This window comes from Oncorhynchus mykiss, chromosome 13 (genome assembly GCF_057628025.1).
Source record: "Oncorhynchus mykiss isolate SJ-2025 chromosome 13, ASM5762802v1, whole genome shotgun sequence".
NCBI lineage: Eukaryota > Metazoa > Chordata > Actinopteri > Salmoniformes > Salmonidae > Oncorhynchus > Oncorhynchus mykiss.
The window spans coordinates 11,637,501-11,649,938 of record NC_143034.1 but is presented as its reverse complement, the minus strand read 5'-3'; the positions used below and the strand labels follow the sequence as shown (position 1 = coordinate 11,649,938).

General features: G+C 41.8%; 1 protein-coding gene across 3 annotated transcripts in view; it reads right to left on the bottom strand.

Moving 5' to 3' along the window:
* The window catches only part of LOC110512397 (adhesion G protein-coupled receptor E5), a 44,971-nt gene extending 34,510 nt beyond the window's left edge, over positions 1-10,461 (bottom strand). The window contains exon 1 of one of the 3 annotated variants that reach the window (XM_090195162.1): positions 9,762-10,461. In XM_090195162.1, the coding sequence (XP_090051288.1) occupies positions 9,762-9,792 (31 nt within the window). In that variant the 5' untranslated portion in view covers positions 9,793-10,461. Of the gene's footprint in view, positions 1-1,406; positions 1,757-9,761 lie in introns of those variants that run through there. The other 2 variants (XM_090195161.1, XM_090195163.1) reach the window with 2 other exon arrangements.
* Between the last annotated feature and the right edge of the window lie 1,977 nt (positions 10,462-12,438).

Sequence of the window (12,438 nt, the reverse complement as noted above, 5' to 3'; positions counted from 1 at the left end):
CAACTGTGGGAAGCATTGGAGGCAACATGGGCCAGCATCCCTGCGGAACACTTTGGAAACGTTGAAGAGTCTTTGCCCCGATAAATTGAGGCCGTTCTGAGGGAAAAGGGCTGTATGGACGTAGTTTAGGGCCTAAAATAAAGGGTTAAATAGTGTCCTGATCTTTCTTATATCTCTCAGATACAGGACGAACACTTCAGAACTAACTTCCTTTAGGTTTTTTGGGGGGGTTATTTGTTGTTCCATGTATGAATCTATTATTCACTGCGTTTCTATTGGCTAATGGCATTAAGGCCACATTTCATTTCATCAAATCATTTCTGTATATGTTTTTAAATAAAGGGGTCCTGACAAATGGCTAAATCACCTTGGTATGACCATCTTAAAACAATTCTATGATGTTAGCGTAGTAGAACCCCCCCCCCCCCCCCCTACTTGAAGGTAACTACCTCCCTTCAACTATAGACACAGTGCTAGAGTTAATCTCTCTCTTCCTCCCTCTCTTTCTCTCTCTCTCTCTCTCTCTCTCTCTCTCTCTCTCTCTCTCTCTTTCTCTCTCTCTCTCTCTCTCTCTCTCTCTCTCTCTCTCTCTCTCTCTCTCTCTCTCTCTCTCTCTCTCTCTCTCTCTATCCCTCTCTTTCTCTCTCTCCCTCTCTCTCTCTCAGTCTCTAGACTAAGAAGTAGACAGAGAAGTAGCTAAATCTGTTCTAGTTTCAGGCCTGGGTTCAAATAGTATTTGAAACATTTCAGATCCTTCCATTTCTAGCCTGTCTGAAGTGCCATATGGGCTTTATCCACTATTCTTTTGGTCCAGATTAACTATTTGCAATGATATTGAGTAGTATTTGAACCCAGCTCTGACTCATTCAGGGATTCTCCAGATAGCCCACGAGTGTCAATGGTGCCACTGTGTTGCTTCCTGGAAACAGTGATATTCTGACAGTAATAAATAACAGAACATATCCTGAACAAAGTACTACATCCATAACACAACATAGTAGCTAACATATATTAAGATATTATCTTAACCTGAACACATAAAACAACATAACAAAGTATAAGTATAGTATAATATAAAACATGCTGACCGCTGAGAACTGCCAATCTGCCTATACACACTAAAACTGTCTATACACACTAAAAATGTCTATATGCACAGTAAAACAGTGTGTATACACACTACAACTATCTTTACACACTAAAACTGTCTATAATGTTGTTTATACATGTCTGAGAGGGTTGTAACATTCGCTCCACATCCATGGTTGGAATATTCGGTTACTGACGTTGAATTATTATACCACCTCTCTCTATTTGTTGCTCTCTCTCACACACACACACACACACACACACACACACCCAAACACAGATAGTCAAGTTCCAAAGATATAGAACGTTAGACTCACCCAGAACAAGTAGAAGAGTTCTGGACCCCATCTCAGAGACAGACTGGTATTATATCCACACCAGACAACTAGTAGGATCCTAATAAAACTAGTCCCACAAGAAGAATCAGTCTGAGATTAAATCTGTTTTACTGAATTCAGATTGAAGAAAATCCCAGTTTAACAAGGTTTTTATTCCGTATGATAAATGTTGAGAACATGAACAGGAGGAAAAGACAATGACATTTTCCCTCTCCTTTGGCGAGACAACTCTCTGTGTCGCCTCGTGGTTGGAAAAACTACTATTTTCTGCTCTCCCTTTCTCTTTCTGTTAGAGCCCGCCCCTTTCTGTTAGAGCCCGCCCCTTTCTCCCTGATTCACACTCCCCCTTCTTTTTCACCCTTATCTCTCTTTTGCTCCTTTCTGTTTCACTGTTATCTTAGGGCTTTATTGGCATGGAAAACACATGTTAACATTCCCAAAGCAAGTGAAATAGATAATAAACAAAAACAATCAGATATGAACAGTAAACATTACACTCACAAAAGTTACAAAGTAATAAAGACATTTCAAATGTCATATTATGTCTATATATATTGTGCTGTAACGATGTGCAAACAGTTGAAGTACAAAAGAGAAAATAAATAAACATAAATATGGGTTGTATTTACAATGGTGTTTGTTCTTCACTGGTTGACCTTTTCTTGTGGCAACAGGTCACATCTTGCTGCTGTGATGGCACACTGTGGAATTTCACCCAGTAGATATGGGAGTTTACCAAAATTGGATTTGTTTTCAAATTCTTTGTGGGTCTGTTGAATCTGAGGGAAGTATGTGTTTCTAATATGGTCATACATTTGGCAGGAGGTTAGGAAGTGCAGCTCAGTTTCCACCTCATTTTGTGGGCAGTGGCCTGTCTTCCCACGGCAGCCTTCTCAACAACAAGGCTATGCTCACTGAGTCTCTACAGAGGCAAAGATTTCCTTCATTTTGAGTCAGTCACAGTGGTCAGGTATTCGGCTACTGTGTACTCTCTGTTTAAGGCCAAATAGCATTCCAGTTTGCTCTGTTATTTGGTTAATTCATCATTTTTATTGTGTCAAGTAGTTACACTACGTGACCAAAAGTGTGTGGACACCTGCTTGTCGAATATCTCATTTCATTCCAAAATCATGAGCATCAATATGAAGGTGGTTCCCCTTTGCTGCTATAACAGCCTCCACTGTTCTGGGAAGGCTTTCCACTAGATGTTGGAACATTGCTGCTATAACAGCCTCCACTCTTCTGGGAAGGCTTTCCACTAGATGTTGGAACATTGCTGCTATAACATCCTCCACTGTTCTGGGAAGGCTTTCCACTAGATGTTGGAACATTGCTGCTATAACAGCCTCCACTCCTCTGGGAAGGCTTTCCACTAGATGTTGGAACATTGCTGCTTTAACAGCCTCCACTGTTCTGGGAAGGCTTTCCACTAGATGTTGGAACATTGCTGAGGGGACTTGCTTCCATTCAGCCACAAGAGCATTAGTGAGGTTGGGCACTGATGTTGGGAGATTAGGCCTGGCTCTCAGTCGGCGTTCCAATTCATCCCAAAAGTGTTCAAATCTGGTTGAGGTCAGAGCTCTGTGCGGGCCAGTCAAGTTCTTCCACACTGATCGACGAACCATTTCTGTATGGACCTCACTTTGTGCATGGGGGCATTGTCATGCTGAAACAGGAAAGGGCCTTCCCCAAATTGTTGCCACAAAGTTGGAAGCACAGAATCATCTAGAATGACATTGTATGCTTTAGCGTTAAGATATCCGTTCACTGGAACTAAGGGGCCCGACCCTTAAACAGCCCCAGACCATTATTCCTCCTTCACCAAACTTTACAGTTGGAATTATGCATTGGGGCAGGTAGCGTTCTCCTGGCATCCGCCAAACCCAGATTAGTCCGTCGGACGGCCAAATGGTGATGTGTGATTCAACACCCAAGAGAACGCATTTCCACTGCTCCAGAGTCCAATGACGGCAAGCTTCACACCACTCCTGCCAATGCTTGGCATTGCACATGGTGATCTTACGCTTGTGTGCAGCTGCTCAGCCATAGAAACTAATTTCATGAAGCTCCTGACGAACAGTTTTTGTGCTGATGTTGCTTACAGAGGCAGTTTGAAACCTGGTAGTGAGTGTTGACACAACCGAGGACAGATGATTTTTACGCACTTCAGCACTCGGCAGTCCCGTTCTGCGAGCTTGTATGGCCTACCACTTTGCGACTGAGCCGTTGTTGCTCCTAGATGTTTCCACTTCACAATAACAGCACTTACAGTTGACCGGGACAGCTCTAGCAGGGCAGACATTATACGCATCCTATGACGGTGCCACGTTGAAAGTCACTGAGCTCTTCAGTAAGGCCTACCAATGTTTGTCTACGGAGATTGCATGGCTGTGTGCTCGAGCTGGTTGTTCTGATGTGTTGTTAAGTGTGTATAGTTCTAGTTTTGCAGAACCCGGGACGCTGTGTGTGTGTGTGTGTGTGTGTGTGTGTGTGTGTGTGTGTGTGTGTGTGTGTGTGTGTGTGTGTGTGTGTGTGTGTGTGTGTGTGTGTGTGTGTGTGTGTGTGTGTGTGTGTGTGTGTGTGTGTGTGTGTGTGTGTGTGTGTGTGTGAGATCATGACTATAAGACTGTGGTTAGACAGCAGTCCTCACACACACAGAGGGTCTTTATGAAGTGATATAGACTACCTCCCTTCAACAATTGACACAGTGTATGAGTTCATCCCTCTCTTCATCCCTCTCTCTCTCTCTCTCTCTCTCTCTCTCTCTCTCTCTCTCTCTCATTCAAAATGTTTTTCTGTCTGTCTGTCTGTCTGTCTGTCTGTCTGTCTGTCTGTCTGTCTCTCTCCTTTTCCCATCTCTCTTGACCTCCTCTCTCTCTCCCTCTCTGCCACCCTCTCTGTCCCTCCCTGAGATGAGGAATTAGATTAAGGCAGCTCTCCGCACCTCTCTGATTCTTAGGGGTTGAGTTAAACACTGAAGACACATTTCTGTTGAATACATTCAGTTGTTCAACTGACTACACACTTAGAAAAAAAGGTGCTATCTGAACCAAAATGGGTTCTTTGACTGTCCCCATAGGAGAACCCTTTGAAGAACCCTTTTTTGGTTCAGCTCTCTCTCCCCCTCTCTCCCCCTCCCCATCTCTCTCTCTCCCCCTCTCTCCCCCTCCCCATCTCTCTCTCTCCCACCCTCTCTCTCCCTCTCTCCACCTCCCCATCTCTCTCTCTCCCACCCTCTCTCTCCCTCTCTCCCCCTCCCCATCTCTCTCTCTCCCACCCTCTCTCGTTCTCTCCCCCTCCCCTCTCTCTCCCGCTCCCCCCTCTCTCTCTCTCCCCCTCTCTCCCCCTCCCCATCTCTCTCTCTCCCACCCTCTCTTGCTCTCTCCCCCTCCCCATCTCTCTCTCTCCCACCCTCTCTCGTTCTCTCCCCCTCCCCTTCTCTCTCCCCTCCCCTCTCTCTCGCTCTCTCCCCCTCCCCCTCTCTCTCCCGCTCCCCCCTCTCTCTCTCTCCCCTTCTCTCCCCCTCCCCCCTCTCTCTCTCTCTCTATCACCCCTCTCTTCACCCCTCCCCGTCTCTATCCCCCTGGTCTCCACCCCTCCCCCCCCCTCTCTCTCTATCCCCCTGGTCTTCACCCCCCCCCCCCCTCCTCTCTATCCCCCTGGTCTTCACCCCTCCCCCCTCTCTCTCTCTATCCCCCTGGTCTTCACCCCTCCCCCCCTCTCTCTCTCTATCCCCCTGGTCTTCACCCCTCCCCCCTCTCTCTCTTTATCCCCCTGGTCTTCACCCCTCCCCCCTCTCTCTCTCTCTCTCTATCCCCCTGGTCTTCACCCCTCCCCCTCTCTCTCTATGTCACTCTCTCTTTCATCAGTCTAGTCTAAGAGGTAGAGAGCAGAGGAGAGAAATCTGTACTCATATCAGACCTGGGTTCAAATACTATTTAAAACATTTCAGATCCTTTCATTTCCATCCTGTCTGAAGTGCCGTATGGGCAGGGTTTGTACTGTAGCCACTATCCTATTGGTTCAATAACGCCAGGCAAACTCAATCAAGCCCAGATATAGTGTTTTTAATTACATCTAGTAGTATTGAAGCCAGATCTGACTCATGGAGGGACCCTGAAGATAGCCAACTAGTGTCAGTCCTGTTACTGTGTTGCTTCCTGGAAACAGTGATATTCTGACAGTAATAAATAACAGAACATACCCTGAACATAGTACTACATCCATAACATCCATAACACAACTACCTGAACATAGTACTACATCCATAACATCTATAGCACAACTACCTGAACATAGAACTACATCCATAACATAACTACCTGAACATAGTACTACATCCATAACATCCATAACACAACTACCTGAACATAGTACTACATCCATAACATCCATAACACAACTACCTGAACATAGCACTACATCTATAACATCCATAACTTAACTACCTGAACATAGTACTACATCCATAACATAACTACCTGAACATAGTACTACATCCATAACATAACTACCTGAACATAGTACTACATCCATAACACAACTACCTGAACATAGTACTACATCCATAACATCCATAACACAACTACCTGAACATAGTACTACATCCATAACATAACTACCTGAACATAGTACTACATCCATAACATAACTACCTGAACATAGTACTACATCCATAACATCCATAACACAACTACCTGAACATAGTACTACATCCATAACATCCATAACACAACTACCTGAACATAGTACTAAATCCATAACACAACTACATGAACATAGTACTATATCCATAACACAACTACCTGAACATAGTACTACATCCATAACATAACTACCTGAACATAGTACTACATCCATAACATCCATAACTTAACTACCTGAACATAGTACTACATCCATAACACAACTACCTGAACATAGTACTACATCCATAACATCCATAACACAACTACCTGAACATAGTACTACATCCATAACATCCATAACACAACTACCTGAACATAGCACTACATCTATAACATCCATAACTTAACTACCTGAACATAGTACTACATCCATAACATAACTACCTGAACATAGTACTACATCCATAACATAACTATCTGAACATAGTACTACATCCATAACACAACTACCTGAACATAGAACTACATCCTTAAAATCCATAACACAACTACCTGAACATAGAACTACATCCATAACACAACTACCTGAACATAGAACTACATCCTTAACATCCATAACACAACTACCTGAACATAGCACTACATCCATAACATCCATAACACAACTACCTGAACATAGAACTACATCCATAACACAACTACCTGAACATAGTACTACATCCATAACATCCATAACACAACTACCTGAGCATAGAACTACATCCATAACATAACTACCTGAACAGAGTACTACATCCATAACATCCATAACACAACTACCTGAATATAGAACTACATCCATAACATCCATAACACAACTAGCTGAACATAGTACTACATCCATAACACAACTACCTGAACATAGTACTACATCCATAACACAACTACCTGAACATAGTACTACATCCATAACATAACTACCTGAACATAGTACTACATCCATAACACAACTACCTGAACATAGTACTACATCCATAACACAACTACCTGAACATAGAACCACATCCATAACATCCGTAACACAACTAACTGAACATAGTACTACATCCATAACATAACTACCTGAACATAGTACTACATCCATAACACAACTACCTGAACAAAGTACTACATCCATAACATCCATAACACAACTACCTGAACATAGTACTACATCCATAACACAACTACCTGAACATAGTACTACATCCATAACATCCATAACACAACTAGCTGAACATAGTACTATATCCATAACACAACTACCTGAACATAGTACTACATCCATAACACAACTACCTGAACATAGAACCACATCCATAACATCCGTAACACAACTAACTGAACATAGTACTACATCCATAACATAACTACCTGAACATAGTACTACATCCATAACACAACTACCTGAACATAGAACCACATCCATAACATCCGTAACACAACTAACTGAACATAGTACTACATCCATAACACAACTACCTGAACATAGTACTACATCCATAACACAACTACCTGAACATAGAACCACATCCATAACATCCGTAACACAACTAACTGAACATAGCACTACATCCATAACATAACTACCTGAACATAGTACTACATCCATAACACAACTACCTGAACATAGTACTACATCCATAACATCCATAACACAACTAGCTGAACATAGTACTATATCCATAACACAACTACCTGAACATAGTACTACATCCATAACACAACTACCTGAACATAGAACCACATCCATAACATCCGTAACACAACTAACTGAACATAGTACTACATCCATAACATAACTACCTGAACATAGTACTACATCCATAACACAACTACCTGAACATAGTACTACATCCATAACATCCATAACACAACTAGCTGAACATAGCACTACTTCCATAACACAACTACCTGAACATAGTACTACATCCATAACATAACTACCTGAACATAGTACTACATCCATAACCCAACTACCTGAACATAGAACTACATCCATAACACAACTACCTGAACATAGTACTACATCCACAACACAACTACCTGAACATAGTACTTCATCCATAACACAACTACATGAACATAGTACTACATCCATAACACAACTACCTGAACATAGTACTACATCCATAACATCCATAACACAACTACCTGAACATAGTACTACATCACCAAATATAACTACCTGAACGTGCCTTACATACAGTATAGTGACACATACAATAACATATACTAACTTATAGCATAACATAACATAGTAGCTAACGTATATTAAGACGTTATCTTATCTTTACATGTATCATTAAACTACATACCAAAGCCTAGTATAACATAACACAAGCTGACGTCTGAGAACTGCCAAACTGTCTATACACACTAAACCTGTCTATACACACTAAACCTGTCTATTCACACTAAACCTGTCTATACACACTAAAACTGTCTACACACACTAACACTGTCTATACACACTAAAACTGTCTATACACACTAAAACTGTCTATACACACTAAAACTGTCTATACACACTAAAACTGTCTATACACACTAAAACTGTCTACACACACTAAACCTGTCTATACACACTAAAACTGTCTATACTCACTAAAACTGTCTATACACACTAAAACTGTCTATACACACTAAAACTGTCTATACACACTAAAACTGTCTACACACACTAAACCTGTCTATACACACTAAAACTGTCTATACACACTAAAACTGTCTATACACACTAAAACTGTCTACACACACTAAAACTGTCTATACACACTAAAACTGTCTACACACACTAAACCTGTCTATACACACTAAAACTGTCTATACACACTAAAACTGCCTAGAAACTGTTTATACACACTAAACCTGTCTATTCACACTAAACCTGTCTATACACACTAAAAGTGTCTATACACAATAAAACTGTCTATACACACTAAACCTGTCTATACACACTAAAACTGTCTACACACACTAAAACTGTCTATACACACTAAAACTGTCTACACACACTAACACTGTCTATACACACTAAACCTGTCCACACACACTAAAACTGTCTATACACACTAAAACTGTCTACACACACTACATTTGTCTCTTATTACACACAAAAAATGAACATACTAACTCATAGCATAACATAGTAGCTAACGTATATTAAGATATTATCTGAACTTAACTGAACACATTATAACATAAAACAACATAACAAAATTAAAATGGAATCGGTAGTTTAATATAACAAATGTTGACCTCTGAGAACTGCAAATCTGTCTATACACACTAAACCTGTCTATACACACTAAAACTGTCTATACACACTAGAACTGTCTATACACACTAAAACTGCCTATACACACTAAAACTGTCTATACACACTAAAACTGTCTATACACACTAAAACTGTCTAGAAACTGTCTTGTATACAGTCTGGTAGTTTATACATGTATAAGATAGGGTTGGAATATTCCCACTGTATCCATGGTTGGTACTTGGTTGATACATGGTTGATACATGGTTGGAATATTCTGTAGTAATTCAACAATAAATGACCATGTCACTTTCTCACACGGGCACACACACACACACTCGCACACACCCCACACACACCCAAACACACACACATATGCACAAAACACACAACACGTCAAGTTCCAAAGATATACAAGGTTGGACTCACCCAGAATAAGTAGAAGAGTTCTGGACCCCATCTCAGAGACAGACTGGTATTATATCCACACCAGACAACTAGTAGGATCCTAATAAAACTAGTCCCACAAGAAGAATCAGTCTGAGATGAAATCTGTTTCACAGTTGAATTCAGATTTGAAGAAAATCCCAGTTTAACAACGTTTTAATTCCATATGATCCAGTGTGAGAAAATTAAGAGAAGAAAACAAACAAAAAATCTTCCCTCTCTTTTCGTGAGACACGTCTCTGTGTGAGCCACATGGGCTTAGAAAAACAACTGTTTTGCTCTCCTCTGTCCGCTCCCTCTTTATCTTTCTGAAGTTCAGTCTCAGCCTGTTAATGCCCGCCCCTTTGGTTCTCTTTCACCTCTCGCTCTCTCTCTGTAGGGGGTTGAGTTCTCTGAATAGCTTCTGAAACCAAGCCCAGTGGAACATGGAGCTGAGAGAGAGAGAGAGAGAGAGAGAGAGAGAGAGAGAGAGACAGAGAGAGAGGAGACAGAGAGAGAGTGAGAGAGAGAGAGAGAGAGAGAGAGAGAGAGAGAGAGAGAGAGAGAGAGAGAGAGAGAGAGAGAGAGAGAGAGAGAGAGAGAGAGAGAGAGAGAGAGAGAGAGAGAGAGAGAGAGAGAGAGAGAGAGAGAGAGCTGAGTAATGGTTCATCTAAACAGCTGCTGTTCTGGAGTCTTTGCCAGTAAGTAATCCAATCTAAGTCCCTCCCTCCCTTCCTCTCCCAGAATTTTCACTTCAATACTTGATACCAAAAAGATACCAGGGCAAAACAAATAAGGCATATTAGCCAAAGTCACAGAACGGCACTTGATCCAGACAGACAAGCTCACCTAGTGCTCTGTTCATTTGTTGGGCATCATTACATAAGAATGTATTTTTTTAAACAGTTATACAATCAATTTGACTTTGTTTTTACCAATACAACTACATAACAACATAACAGTAATGAATAAAGTAATGAATTGCCTGGTTAAATAAAGGTAAAATAAATAAATAAAATTGATAAACTGTGTAAATCAAGACGAAGCCAAGGCCTGTTCACTGTACAGGGGAAAACATATTATTCAATAGGAGTGTGTGTGACATTGAGTCATTGAGCTTGTTTTGACTGATTTTCATGAAAAACCATTTGTTTCCATGTGGCACTTATTTCACTATACTGACAACATTTGCACAGAAGAAGCTTATTTTATAAATGCGTGTGCTGTCTCTTTAATCAGCGATGACATCATTCACGAGGCAAGAGAGACGAGGCCTGTCTGAGTATGATCTGAAGAGAGACGAGGCCTGTCTGAGTATGATCTGAAGAGAGACGAGGCCTGTCTGAGTATGATCTGAAGAGAGACGAGGCCTGTCTGAGTATGATCTGAAGAGAGACGAGGCCTGTCGGAGACGGATTAGTTGTGAATGAATTGTCTGGTGAAAATGGTTTATGGTTTCACAAACACAAGTACAGGGGGTCACCCCCCACGAGACTCTTCACTTGGTCCAGAGGATTCTCTATTCCACGCTGTTCTCTCACAATGATGTGATGTGATTGTTAACGTAGCTACAGCGAGCTGTGGCTCAGAGACTCATAAACGTTTTCAGTCAGATATTCACGCTTGCCATGCAGAGTTGAGATATCTAGCCGTTACATTTTGAAATGAGTAACGTTGCTTGTGAACAGAGCTGTAAAGATTTGACACTTGGAAAGTTTACACATTCTGGGTGATGCGATGCACTGGCTTCGTCTCTGCCGAGCTCTCATTGGCTATAGCTGATCACTGGCTCTCATTGGCTATAGCTGATCATTGGCTCTCATTGGCTATAGCTGATCACCGCTCGCATTGGCAATAGCTGATCATTGGCTCTCATTGGCAATAGCTGATCATTGGCTCTCATTGGCTATAGCTGATCACCGCTCTCAAAACCTGTCGCTGCACATCTCACACTACAAGAACACTACAGATTTAATGCTGGTAAAATCCGATATGTTTGAAAATATCGGCACGTCTGGGACGGCTCAAAGACGGGATCAGGAGACCTCAGATTGCGTCTGTGACCCGTTCACACAAGTAAGCAACGACATGGGGATTTTATCTCCGATCTCTAAAAAACGGAAGCTAGATCGGGGCCAAAGCCGTATAGTACACGGCCAGCTGAAGGAAAAGACACCGTGTGATGACAGACCTCAGGGATTTTCTCCAGGAAGATTTGATCATCTGACTCAACAGAAGTATAGAAGCAGCAACAAAGTGTTCAAAGACTATTTCAAATCATTTTAAATGATTTAGGTTGGTTTGGTTGAGTTCGCCTGGCGCAATGGACCAATAGAATAGTCAGAATGAGAGAAAACCCAGGCCATCTAGCACTTCAGACAAGCTAAAGCAAACGCTTAAAGTCTCTGAAAGAGTTCCTGACGAAAGTAGATACAGGTGATCTACACTATGATGTCAGACTTGACAGAGTACAAACACACATATACACACACACACACACACGCACACACACACACACACACACACACACACACGGATGCACACATACACTGGCACACACACACACACACACACACACACACACACACACACACACGGATGCACACATACACTGGCACACACACACACACACACACACACACACACACACACACACACTCACACACAGAGACAACAGATG